The sequence below is a fragment of the Etheostoma cragini genome, chromosome 11, assembly GCF_013103735.1.
Source record: "Etheostoma cragini isolate CJK2018 chromosome 11, CSU_Ecrag_1.0, whole genome shotgun sequence".
Taxonomy (NCBI): Eukaryota; Metazoa; Chordata; class Actinopteri; order Perciformes; family Percidae; genus Etheostoma; species Etheostoma cragini.
In genome coordinates, this window is record NC_048417.1 from 15,157,267 (window position 1) to 15,169,517 (window position 12,251).

General features: G+C 38.8%; 3 protein-coding genes across 6 annotated transcripts; 1 reads left to right on the forward strand and 2 right to left on the reverse strand.

The window, feature by feature from the left end:
• The first annotated feature begins 496 nt into the window (after positions 1-496).
• Positions 497-2,801, forward strand: mettl5 (methyltransferase like 5). Of its 2 annotated transcripts, XM_034885095.1 has the most exons (7): positions 497-772; positions 854-968; positions 1,089-1,273; positions 1,714-1,796; positions 2,059-2,110; positions 2,179-2,228; positions 2,627-2,801. In XM_034885095.1, exons 1-7 carry the CDS (start codon positions 673-675, stop codon positions 2,666-2,668), a joined length of 627 nt encoding a protein of 208 aa, XP_034740986.1. In that variant the 5' UTR covers positions 497-672; the 3' UTR covers positions 2,669-2,801. The 2 variants fall into 2 exon arrangements, with proteins under 2 accessions (XP_034740986.1, XP_034740987.1); XM_034885096.1 differs by lacking the exon at positions 2,059-2,110.
• ssb (small RNA binding exonuclease protection factor La) lies at positions 2,316-7,501 on the reverse strand. 3 transcript variants are annotated; one of them, XM_034885080.1, is made up of 13 exons: positions 7,259-7,501; positions 6,692-6,757; positions 6,502-6,605; positions 5,084-5,258; positions 4,438-4,545; positions 4,250-4,353; positions 3,817-3,888; positions 3,693-3,735; positions 3,472-3,612; positions 3,184-3,370; positions 3,077-3,094; positions 2,942-3,046; positions 2,316-2,843 (listed from the first exon to the last, which is right to left on the reverse strand). In XM_034885080.1, the coding sequence occupies exons 2-13, from the start codon at positions 6,749-6,751 to the stop codon at positions 2,764-2,766; spliced, it is 1,197 nt and encodes a 398-aa protein (XP_034740971.1). In that variant the 5' UTR covers positions 6,752-6,757; positions 7,259-7,501; the 3' UTR covers positions 2,316-2,763. The 3 variants fall into 3 exon arrangements, with proteins under 3 accessions (XP_034740971.1, XP_034740969.1, XP_034740970.1); XM_034885078.1 differs by having other exon boundaries at positions 2,942-3,094; XM_034885079.1 differs by having other exon boundaries at positions 2,942-3,094; positions 6,692-6,776; positions 7,259-7,430.
• A 623-nt stretch (positions 7,502-8,124) lies between these two features.
• On the reverse strand, positions 8,125-12,251 carry klhl23 (kelch-like family member 23). The gene is made up of 4 exons (XM_034885051.1): positions 12,091-12,251; positions 10,699-11,928; positions 8,869-9,021; positions 8,125-8,793 (listed from the first exon to the last, which is right to left on the reverse strand). The coding sequence occupies exons 1-4, from the start codon at positions 12,095-12,097 to the stop codon at positions 8,483-8,485; spliced, it is 1,701 nt and encodes a 566-aa protein (XP_034740942.1). The 5' UTR covers positions 12,098-12,251; the 3' UTR covers positions 8,125-8,482.

The window sequence follows — 12,251 nt, forward strand, 5'->3', positions numbered from 1 at the left end:
AAATAGGAATTTCAAAACTTATTTTGTTTCGTGGTTCAAACGAAACAAACTATCAAAACGTACACGGACCCACGGACCGTCCTCCCATGCAATGTTGTACGGAGAGGGCCATATAGGATAGCATTTTTAGGTAGCCTACTGTAAATTACTGAATTATATAATCCCACTTTACACTTGTCTAAAACACTTTCATGTTGTACACACTTTGAATTAGATATTCTCACATGTTAATTATTATTTTATTATATGGCTATTTGTTTATTGCATTTCCAGTTTGTATTTATTTATTATGATGAGGATTATTATTAATTAATAGATATTTTTTCTGGCAATAATGTTATCTCTTATATTGAAATGAACAAAATCCTGATACGGCATTAAATCCATTATTTCATAAAACAAACAAAAAAATGCACGTAGGAACCGTAGTCCATCAGTGTTAAAAATGACAGTCTATGGTAGGAACTACCACCACGCGTTCCGGGGTCAAAGGCGGAATGTTTTGGATGATGCACGCATTGTTAAGGAAGTTGTTGTCTTTAACTGTCTATGCTTCGACAATGCTCAAAATTAAACTCCCATCTGTTTTAGCTGAAGAATAACGGTTTTAAATAACATATCGGGGTTGTTGCACAGCGTGCGCACAGGTTTGGGTCATCACAGTCGCTAGTAATGAAACTGAAAGAGTTAGAGAGTTGGCTACAGCAAGTGGACGGGTTTGAAGAGCCAAAAATTCTTCTTGAGCAATATCCAACCAGTCCTCATATTTCTGGTAAGGTGACAACGTGTGATCATAGGATAGTTTGTTAATATCGTATATTTTTGTCGTCATCTTTCTGTTTGTTTTCCACAGCATGCATGCTTTATACAATCCAAAACACGTTTAATGACATTGAGGGTAAACTAGTGGCAGATCTGGGATGTGGCTGTGGAGTCTTGAGCATCGGGGCTGCGATGTTGGCTGCAGGGTGAGAACATCTGACCATCATCAATTCATTGTTTTCAATCATGTCAACAGGAATAATAAACAGCTGTACTTTTCAATCAGCTTTTATTCCTCATTCCCTTGTCTCTCTCTCTCGCTTCAGTTTGTGCGTCGGCTTCGACATTGACGACGATGCACTGGATATATTCAGAAGAAATGCAGAGGAATTTGAAATATCCAACGTGGATCTGGTCCAGTGTGACCTGGCTTCTCTGGAGGCAGAGGCTTATGCCAAAAAGTTTGACACCGTAATAATGAATCCACCATTTGGGACAAAACACAACCAAGGTGAGTACACACTTTCAAGGGTTTTTAGTTTTGTGCTTCTATAAAGCTGCGGGACCGACTTAGCAAAGGCTTGGCTTGTGTTCCCATTTTATGGGTCAACGTACAAAAACTCTGGATCATACAGTCACCATGATGCAACCCAGTGACATCTTTTAGCAGACCCTCCCTGTCTTGTCTCAAGTCCAGTTCTAAACTCTGACATTAGAAGTGGTTATGTCGATATACTGCTACAGTATTTTGCCATATTAAGGTAATATGGCATGGATGCTAGAGATGGGGAATATCCCTTTTAACTTGTGAGCAAGTTTTCCCAGGCCAAGTAGTTCTTGTTGCATGTATACTGATCTCCATGTGTTAAACCAGTGCAGTGGAGTACCCCTTTAAATAAGTGTAGCCCCATTGAGTAACATGTTTTATTTCAAATTAATTTTTTATTCAAGGCTTGGACATGAAGTTCTTATGGGCTGCTATAACAATGGCAAAGACAGCAGTGTATTCACTCCATAAAACATCAACACGAGAGGTAAGTTCATTTCCAGCAGTCTGGTATTAGACTGCGCTTTTCAGTCCAAGTTAAGCCTCTGAGGGAGAGTCCAAATCTGGTTACATGTTTCAGGTCTAATTGATAACCCTTAAAAAAGTGATTTTACATATCTGTAACTGTGTCCCTTTCAATGAAAACAGTCAACAGTTAAGCCAAGTCCCATGACAGTCAAGTTAAATCTCATTTTTATGATTAAATCAGTAGTGTGAAGACTAAAATGCAATTCCTCATTTGATTACAGCACATACAAAAGAAGGCTAATGATTGGGGAGTGAAAATGGAAGTAATAGCAGGTAAGAATAACACAGTACACCTTCTCTACTTAAAATATTGAAATACTTACTATGTACTCTCTTCACAGAACTTAGATATGACTTGCCAGCATCTTACAAGTTCCACAAAAAGAAGTCGGTAAGCTAACATACTGTTACACTACTGAGAGATGAGTTTTGTGTTTGTCTCAAACTGTTGGACAATACGCATTCACACAGATCTTGGTTAATTGTTATGTTTTATTTGCTATTGACATATGCAAACTTTAAATAAAAATAGCAGATGTCCTCATCAGCTATTGTAGGAAATCTCCAAAGAAAAAAAAAAAAAAGCCAAACTGATTCTAGATGTCACACAGGTCTTACAAAACCTACTACATGTTCACGTGTGAATACTGTCAAACAGCAAATTTATGTTGAATATTATAAAATCAAAACCATCTTAAGAGGAGAAATAAGGGACACAAATAATGTGAGGCATAATATACAAGGACTTAAAAAGGCTGAAAACTGACAGCTTTGCAAATTGTTGTCTAGGTTGACATCCAGGTGGATTTCCTACGATTCTCCAAAGCCTGAAGCGGTCACTGGAATGGATTGAATTGCCTCTGCATTATCACCGTTCATAATAAATGTTTTCACAAAAGAAAAAAATTCTAGGTGTGACCTTGTGACTAAGATCCGTTTTCAGTTTTGGAAATCTTTGCTGCGGGACCATCAGCGTCTTCTAGTTCTCTCTTCGGGGCTTTGGGTGCTAGAAGAAAAGCAGAGTAGATATGATATAATAACGTTGGTCGATAAATATCTCGCCATTGAACCATGTTTTGAAGATCCACAAGATGCTGAACTTACCATCGTCCTCATCATCACTTTCAAATGTAGTCTTTTTGCCCTTGTACTGAGTTCTGCCTTGGTCTCTACCACCTCTTCCCCTTCGGCCTCCTCTTCCTCTGCCGCCTGATCCTCTTCCGCCTGATCCTCTCCCACCTGATCTTCCTCTGCCAACTGTTAGGACCGACAAAATTATAAATGGAATACATTATGATGATTTGCAAATTGCTTTAGATCAGCTTAAGTTTGAAAATGGTATGTACCTCTGCTTTTGGACCGGTTGTATGATTCTTGTTGAGCTTCGATGATCTTCTTCAGTTCCTCTTTCTCCTCGTCTCCCTCAAGCACCTGCCACGTAACACTGTTGTTCTTGATTTTCAATTCCCCTCCTTTTGCCTCTTTGGCTTTATCGAAAGCTTCCTTTGCATTCCCATCAAAAAGGAGGGTGCCCTTGTTGAACGTAAAAAAAAAATACATAAATACACAATTTTTACTACAATCCCATCTCTTTACCCAGAGTGCGCGCCTTGAGTGGTTGAGGGTATCCTTACCTCTTTGGCCCCTCTTGTAAAATCAACCCACTTTATCTTTCCATGCCCAGAGAACAATTCATGGAAATCTTCTCTTGAAACATCTTCAAGCTCTCCTGAAAACCTCAACAGGCAACCCGTCTGTTCATCCAAAAGCAGGCCCTGTGACACAAATGACAGATTAATACTGGGACCAGAGCACATCCAGGAGAATGTAATGTTAGCACTGAGAAGGAGCTTACCATTTCTTTGTCTTCTGCATGTTTCTGCTGTTGTTCCTTGTCCCTAAATATATGTACTGATCAGTAATCTTTCACAAAATGTACAGTATACTTTAGGACAGAGAGGTGTTGCTAATGTACTCACTGCTTAGCTTTGGCTTTGTTCTCTGCTTTGAACTGTTTTCTCTCTTCTGCTTTCTTTACATGGTAGTCTTCTCTGAAAGCAGGGGAGCAATGACATGATTATCAGTACTACTACAAAAATGACTTGGAACACTACTTCTATCTAGTTTCGGAGCAGTGGTTCACAGAAGTTAAAACGGTCACAAAATCTATTAAGTTCTGGAAATGTGCTGATCTGGCTTAAGGTCCAACAGACTAGAGGGTTGCAACACCTTTGCTCATACTGCATTTACTTTCTCCCTCCATGCTACTTCAAGCAAAGTCACTGCATTAAAATCAAAAATATGTCACTCACACTTTTCCCTTTCCGATTTTTTGGTGACTTTGTTTCTCTATCAAAGCACAGCCTTTGTCCACTGTATACACATTTTTAATCAAGAAGCAGTACAACCTACCTTGATAACACAAGCATCTCATTGTCTTTGAATGATTTTATGTCTGAACGTTCAAGGAACTGCTTAGATGAATCTTCTGTGTCAAAACAGATAAACACTGATCCCTGTTAAAGAATAAATTCAAGTAATTAGAAAAATGTCCCCAGTAAAAAAAGTTAAATTGAAATTGTTAAATATATTTAATTTACCTTGAACTGCCTTTGCAGGTTTCTCCTCATCTGAATGTTTTCTATTGTACCTTTCCCATTCAGCCACTCCTGAATCTCATCAAGGGAAGTTTCGAGAGGAAACCCTTTCTAGACGAGAAAAAGTGGAAAAACATAATCACAATGTGCACAAAAATGTGACAGGAATTATGTAATTTAGCCTAAAAACAGAGTGCCATGACATGCAGATGTTAGCTAGGAAAACACCTGGTCTAAGTTTATAGAATGCATAAAACATAGCAAAATCTTTCTAATACAGTCCTGCAATATAACTATAACTTCATGAAAGTTATAATGTTCTGTTCTTGTTGAAACTGTTTGAGGTGTTGTTCAACTGAGGATGAAGTTGTGTTACTATCAGTTTTTTCTGCCCATTCATATCAAAGAGCGTAGGCTAAAAGACAGAACACCTTTATGTTAAAGTATGGTTAAACCAACACCTCCAGAACAGAAAAACAATTATTAATTGAAAATTAGAACGTTTTTAAAAAGGTAAAATATGTCACAGAACTTTTGTATTACACTGCATTGGTTTCATAGCTAGGTGTAACTAAAAAAAAAAAAATACATGTTTTAATTAAAATAAGAATTCTAAATTAGCGTGCATTCCATTAAAAAAAGAACTTACTATGTACACAGATTTGTGTTTAAGAGCATCTTTGTAATCCTCATTCACTTCGGGTAAGGGTTTGGTTGGAGACCTCCTGATTTTAGTCTTGTCTTCACTCATTTCCAGAAGGCCAGTCTTTGATTTCTGGAGAGCTTCAATGATGACGTTGATTTCGGTAGTTAAAATTTTAAGTCTGGGAAGAGATTAAAGACATTTTAACAAATACTCTGAACTTAAAGGGGAATAAAGGCAATGTATTACTACTGCGCTGCTCTTTCAAGTACTTAGGCTTGATTAGCAAGTAAAACTGCTGACTCGCAATGACTTCTGCCTACATAAACCTCCAAATATATACTTTAAGCAGTTGGACTTTGCCAAGTTGTTAATAGGACAGTCTAAGTCTAATTAGACACTTATCACCTCTTAAATTCAGCAAAATGTTACTATCTTAATGGAGATGTCTGTCTTATGTGTCCATGTTGTGGCAAGGGACAAGGTGAGGACATTTTCTAATCGTGTCCCATTTGTCATGACTCACACAAACTGACTGTCACTGTCTCTCACAACCTCCAGTTTTCCCTTTCCCCTTTCCTCCCATCAGCTTATTGAAAAATTCTCCACCTCACCATTCCGTGGTGGACATGGCGTTTAGTTGATGTTTGCCATATCTCGTTATGGAAGCTTCAGTACCTGACTCAGTCATGTTGAGGTGGTGAGACCCCAATCAGAGATTTTTAAGCAAATATTTCCTCATCGGCTGTTAAAAACAAAGCACACATGTGCGTTGCAAACACTTTTGCTACAGCCTATGATATATTAATCATTTGGCTTGTGTTATGGGGATGAAGTCCACATGCTGTGAGCTGCCAGTATCACATATTGGTCAGTGACATCTACTTGCTTTCCAAAAAAATAATAAAAACAGATTCTGCACCAAGGCTGAATTTTAGGAAAGAGACTTCAGATATGTTATTAGGAGACCACTAAAGTCTATATAAAAGCATCCAAAGAGCACCATGTCATGGGACCTTTACAGCATGGGACTAGATTCCTTAATTTGCTGCACATAAATTCCTGGTGGTACTAGGTTGCATAACTAGATTTAAGTTCAGTGTAAGAGCACTCTAGTGGATAAAATAAATGTTTAATGAAGCGTGTCACTTGTTTTTGTGTCGTTTAGTACGCCTACTGTAACAAAATAATAAACACTAAGCTTTGCGGGAAAAATGTGATATGTTTAAAGATATTATTTTATTATAGCGCCCCAAATTGTCTTCCCAGGTCATCGTTGAGTAGAAACTCAAACTAAACTGTGTTGAGATTACACAAAGAATGGGCATTAGTGAACAAATGACCAAAATAAATACGAGTCATATTTGAGCAGTAATTGTTTTACACAAGTTAAACAGAATGCGACATAGACGGGTATAACAAACCTGTTGAATTTGAGCATCGTCTCCAAAGGCACCCAGCCATCATCAAGTTGCAGTTGTTCTTTGAGAAACTTGTCTCTTGGAAGATTGTGATCCCCAAAGTAGTACTAGAAGTGGGAATGAAAGACTCTTCAAGTTTCAGAAGAATTCAAGCGACGTTTACTAAATATATGACTGTTACAATCTGAATTACCTCTATCTGTCGTGCCACTTTCATCTCAATTGGAGTCATCTCTTCTTTCTTTTCAGCCATATTGTGCTGTGTAGAAAACAGTTATCCAAACAATTAGGAAAAGATTTATTAGATATGACCCATTTATGTGAATTATAACCATAATTCTAAATATGAAAAGCTAACGCATACACAGAAAAAAGTTCTCTATATTTCTATGTATTTAAGAGTCAGGCTGTACGCCCATTCTGCTGCTAGCTTGATAGCTAACATGCGGGTTTATAAACTGCAGCGGTGACGTTAAAGCCACACCGGGCACGCTTTTTTTTTTCCGTACACCAAAAGTCACAGCTATTGATAGTACCGGTTTCATTCGAGGTTATATTTAGTCAGCCGCAAATTACTTAATAACGCTTGCTACGTGGGCTAGCGTTAAATTAGTTATTTGCACTCTGCGCAACTCCATACTAGCAGAAGCATGCAGCTCAAACATGCTAGGCGAGAATGTCTCCTCAGCGCTTTTGTAAAGCTACCGAACTTAAAAAACAAATAAAGACATTTTACACTATCTTGGAAAATTATACTTACGATACGTTCAGTCTCAGCTAGAAGCACGTTTAGCCGTGGAAACCAACAGTTTTCACTTCTCTGTTCGCACGTTGTGGAAGTGCTGCGTGCGTGCTACGGAACACACTGAGGGCCAAAAAGAGATCGTCTCCGCGCTATCCGCGCTAACTTCGCTGTTGCTGTGGCTGTGGCTCTCCGGCTGTTGGGATTTGAGAAGCTACTAACTGCTGTGATAATGTCAATAATGCTGTTTTCACTGCTGAATGACCTCGCGTCTTTTTTGTAAATGTCTTTTGGGCAAACACACACATTGCAGTTCTCTTTTTGAGTTACAGCGCCCAATTAAAATTTAGTGCAGAACAAGTGCACCTGTTTTCTGTTATCATTTAGTAATATTATATTTGTAACCTTATAATTATTTATATTTAGTTTCTAAGTTGAATTTTATTTTATCTTTTTTAATTTACTTATACGTTCTGTTTTTGTTGAATGCATCTTGCCTTGGATCTTTAGGCTATAGCTTGTCTTAATTATGTATATTTAAGTCTTATAAAAAGCACTTTTAATTTACTTGTTGAAACTTGCTATACAAATACATTTGCCTTGCCTTTACTACAACAGTTTTTACTTGAAATATTAACATCCCAAAATTGTAGTATGGAGCCAAACACAAATTAATGTGTGTGTGTGTGTGTGTGTGTGTGTGTGTGTGTGTGTGTGTGTGTGTGTGTGTGTGTGTGTGTGTGTGTGTGTGTGTGTGACTGTAGATCAGGTTTAGATGCAATGTAATAAAAGTTGTTCAATGTACTGTACCTTCAGGCAGAAATCACATCATACAGGTTGTAATTTATTTAATCAAGTAATAGTACAGTTGTATTTTAAAAAACATTACATTTACATTTGATTCCTAGTGCACCAGTAGTCGAAGGTGGATTCAATGAATGCAAAGTTTTAAACAATACAATTTTCTTTACAATACAAAAAAGTACAAAAAGTCTTTCGTTTCAATCTATACAAACAGAAATACCCAGAAGTTAACTAAAGTTATAATTGTGAAGCCCCCGAATTAAATGAGTGTTAGGACAGTGTATTCACAGTTTGGCAAATGTGTAGCCCTAAAGGCAGCTATAATGTGCTAACTCAACATCTTGTGTGACAGTGTGTGCTTGACATTTGCAGACTCTGACAGAATACAATTCATCATCTGATTAATTTGGCACAAAATGATGTGATAAGGGTTTGACACTAAACACTGTAAACACAAACACTTCCATGTGATCTGGCTGGGCTTGGAAGAGTCCCCACAATCTCCCAAGAGTCCAGCTCTGGGTCGTATTTCTCAATGCTCTGCAGATAAGTCCCTTTTGAGTAGGAGTATCCCCCTGTTACATAAATACAACCATTTATTACCACCGCTCCACACTCCATCCTCCGCTCCTTCATCACTGATATTGGTCTCCATGTGTCTCTCTCTATGTCGTAGCAGTCTGCAATAGTCGTCTGTCCACCCACCAAATACAGCTTGTTGTCGAGAGACACAGAGCACAGCCCGTACTCTGAATACAGAGAATTTCAAATTAGAATACAGTATTGACAATTTTTTTTGTTCCTATTTCTTATTATTGTCATACCTGGATGTGGACTTATTGTAATGATACTCCACTCATTGACATCTGGCTTGTAGACTTGGATTTTTTCATAGGTGCGGTTTCCTCTGTACCCATAGTGACCTCCGGTCACATAGATTTTATCTCCCATTACACAGGCAGTGGCATTTCCTACACCTTCAAAAGAAACACAGGTTAAATGGTCATTTGATCAATCACTCATGTCCATAAATGTTCATAAAACTTAAACCTGCATTTATTAAAACCTTTTGGGGAAAGCACAAGAAGCTGAAAACACAACACTGACAAACAATCACCTTTTGTTGATATTGAAAACATATAATAAACAGTTGCTTATTTACACATTCAGCAGATCTGGAGCAACTTTAGAATTAATTTGGACTCATGTTTCTGCTCCCCCGGCAAATAATCACTCTTTTTTAGGATCTGTTTTGCTCTCTACCAGCTCCTGAGAGAATTATCTGGCCATTTAGCCAGTAAATCTCTTCACTATTTTCACTAGTTATCTAACCAGCTTTGCCTGTCTGTCTTTTGGTTCCATACAGGTAGCATACAATGGGTTAATCAGAACTTTTCTTCACTAAAAACCAGCTGCCTGTGTCTGAAAAGGTTTTTGATAAAAGCAGTGATAGTGAACTAATCCAAAACTAAACCAAAACAATGGGCTGAATGATGCTAACATTATCTCTGGTCAGAGTTGACCAGCAGAGTTAGGTGATAATTCTTTGTGCGTTTGTCAATATGAACGACCACTTGAACATACAAGTACTCACGTGATCCAGTGTTAATATAAAATATTGATTAGTGCAGCTTAAAGTTGTAAAAAAAATGGTTAAACTCAATTTTCTTTTCTCAATTTGTTTCAGAGCTTCCAGCTTTATATGTTCAAGAGATGCTTCAGTTGTTATGACAACTGAAGCATCACCATGGCAACTGAGCACACTGATGATGGACCTGGGATGCGGCTGAAATCTTAGAATGAAGACAAGTAAGTGGAACGTGTGTTAAGAATGTTTTGTCAAACTGCTAATCACAAGGACAAGAATAAACCTTTAAGCTCAATAAGCCCAATACACAGAAACATAAAAATAACAAACGTTGACTTTCAATTAGTAACAGGAACCAATCAGGAACCACAAGTAAAATTTAGATCCTATTTAGGAGCTTTCAATCAAATCAAACAATCTTCATCAGCAGATGGAAGGTAAAGAAATAACTCAGATTTTAGGCCAACATGGACAAGAAGTCCATAACCCTCATGTAGTCCTCGGGTCAAGTTGACCCGTTTTCCTATATCAATGTTCTTTTTAATTACCCAAAATAACATGATTGGCGAGTACAAATCTCTACTTTCGTTAATTTTGGGGTGACTTATTCAATTTTATAGCATTTGGGAAAAAAAAATTGTGGTTTTGAAATAGTATTGAGTAAAAGTTGACATACTCCAGTCTGTGATTATCCATCAACATCCATTCCTTTAATTTGAGTTTATATAATTCCTAATTTCTGCTTTTCTAACTCAACCATTTGGTATAAATTCCTATAAATGGGGTTTATTGACCATAAATTAATTGTATAACTAAAGTTAATAAGTTAGTGTTAAGTAGTGTTGAAATGTCAAAAAAAAGTGACAAACATTGAAAAAAGTGTAAAGTTGTGAAAAAAGGGACAAAAACGTAAGAACAATTTAAAAACATTGATAAAAAGTGTTGATTTTTAATTTTGGCAGAAAGACAACACAAGGGTTAAAGTGCTCAAGAATGCCATAAAACCAACTTCAGTCTGCTAATACAGATCAGAAACTCAGAGTAGATAGCTTAACATCTTGCATACCTTGAATCATTTTGGCTGAAGGGAACCATTTCTTTTTCAAAGGATCATAATATTCTGTCTCTTGCTCTGGAGCTCCTCCTCTGTAGCCTCCGATGGCATAAATACAGCCATGCAAAGCCACAGAGCAGTGGTAGTATCTCGCTGTGATCATGGAGCAGCCCTCGGTCCACTCATCATAGTCACAGTTATAAACTGAAACTGTGTCCAGAGCCTCGACAGTGTTTGTCTTGTAACCGCCACTCACATAGATATTAGCTCCAAGTAAAGTGACGCTGTAGCTCTCTCTTGCGTGGTCAGGCATGTCTTTTCCTTGCACCCAGGTGTTGCTGATAGGATCCCATATGTGAACCTCACAAAGAGGATGCCAGTAGTATCCACCGATTATGTAGAGGCTGGAAGACATTTTTCTGCTTGCAGACCTCTCCTTGCCATTGGACCTTAAAGCCTGAATGATCATAGATTTAAGCTTCCCTTCACTGTTCAGCAAGCACTGTTTGTGCACATCTAAAGTAGCTTTAAAGTCAACCCAATCCAGGTCCAGATGGATGGAGTGCAGCAACTCTGCAGCACAGTGAACACGATTATCCAAGTCGTGGGTCACCCACTTAGCCACAGCATCTATCAACAGATCGTCCCTCTGCACGCTGAGGTTCTGGGCAGCCAAAAGTGCTGTCATCTTACTCCGATCCAGTTCTAGGAACTCGTCCTGCTGAATGAGCTCCATGAACCTGCCCAGCATCACTCTGCGGGCCTCCCTCTCCAGGCTGGGACACAGGTGCAGCTCAGCAAAAGCATGCATCCCCAGGCAGTTGTCGACATCCATGAGGCGAATGAGAAACTCCTCGCATGCTTGTTTCACAGAAAGGAACTGCAGGAGATCTGCAGCCTCTAGCAGGCTCTGCACGTTGCTCACGGTGATGCACACCTGAGCTGTGTACACATAGTTCACCAGAACACCCAGGACCCCGCAGTCTACCCCGGTGAGTTTGATGACGTCGTTTGACCTCTCCCTCATGTCGGCTGTGAACATAACTTTGAAATATGCGCTGCGTGCTGACAGCAGCACCTTGTGGCAGTGAAACACCTGTCCGGACTCGCCACATTGTAGAGCAACGTCGGTGAACACGCCACTAATGTAGAAATGCCTGAGTGCATCAAGGAGCTCTGTTGGATGCTCACTATCACAGAAGTTGAATGTGTAGATTTCAGCTGGCTTGTGTGACATGGTACCTGGGGGGAATACATGCAAATAGCCTATGTTAGTGGTCAAATTACACAATCTGCTGTAAAGACTGGCAGTGAAGCAAAGCACAATAGTGATGTCAGTCCCTTTATTTACGCGTTAATTCATAGATAGAAGGCTACATTTAGGGGAAGAATCTATACGCTTACCTCTCATCCTATTTCCATGAATGAACCGTGCTGTTCAACACTCGAATGTGGTGTCCTCTGAACGCTCCTCTTCATGGACATGGACCTCAATTTAGCTCGTGTAGTGTAGGTCTGGCGCAGACAGCTCTGTCCTATTTTGGTATTTGTGTGCAGCGGTCACC

Bases quoted from the DNA above. Each gene is read 5' to 3' on its own strand.
- mettl5 (XM_034885095.1), top strand. From the start codon at position 673: ATGAAACTGAAAGAGTTAGAGAGTTGGCTACAGCAAGTGGACGGGTTT. The intron at 773-853 runs GTAAGGTGACAA...TGTTTTCCACAG, and splicing joins AACCAGTCCTCATATTTCTG to CATGCATGCTTTATACAATC. The intron at 2,229-2,626 runs GTAAGCTAACAT...ATTGTTGTCTAG, and splicing joins AGTTCCACAAAAAGAAGTCG to GTTGACATCCAGGTGGATTT.
- ssb (XM_034885078.1), bottom strand. From the start codon at position 6,751: ATGGCTGAAAAGAAAGAAGAGATGACTCCAATTGAGATGAAAGTGGCA. The intron at 3,736-3,816 runs GTGAGTACATTA...ACATATATTTAG, and splicing joins AACAAAGCCAAAGCTAAGCA to GGACAAGGAACAACAGCAGA. The intron at 3,371-3,471 runs GTAAGGATACCC...ACGTTCAACAAG, and splicing joins TTACAAGAGGGGCCAAAGAG to GGCACCCTCCTTTTTGATGG.
- klhl23 (XM_034885051.1), bottom strand. The intron at 9,022-10,698 runs GTATGCAAGATG...TTTCTTTTGAAG, and splicing joins TTCAGCCAAAATGATTCAAG to GTGTAGGAAATGCCACTGCC. The intron at 8,794-8,868 runs GTATGACAATAA...CTCTGTATTCAG, and splicing joins TACAATAAGTCCACATCCAG to AGTACGGGCTGTGCTCTGTG.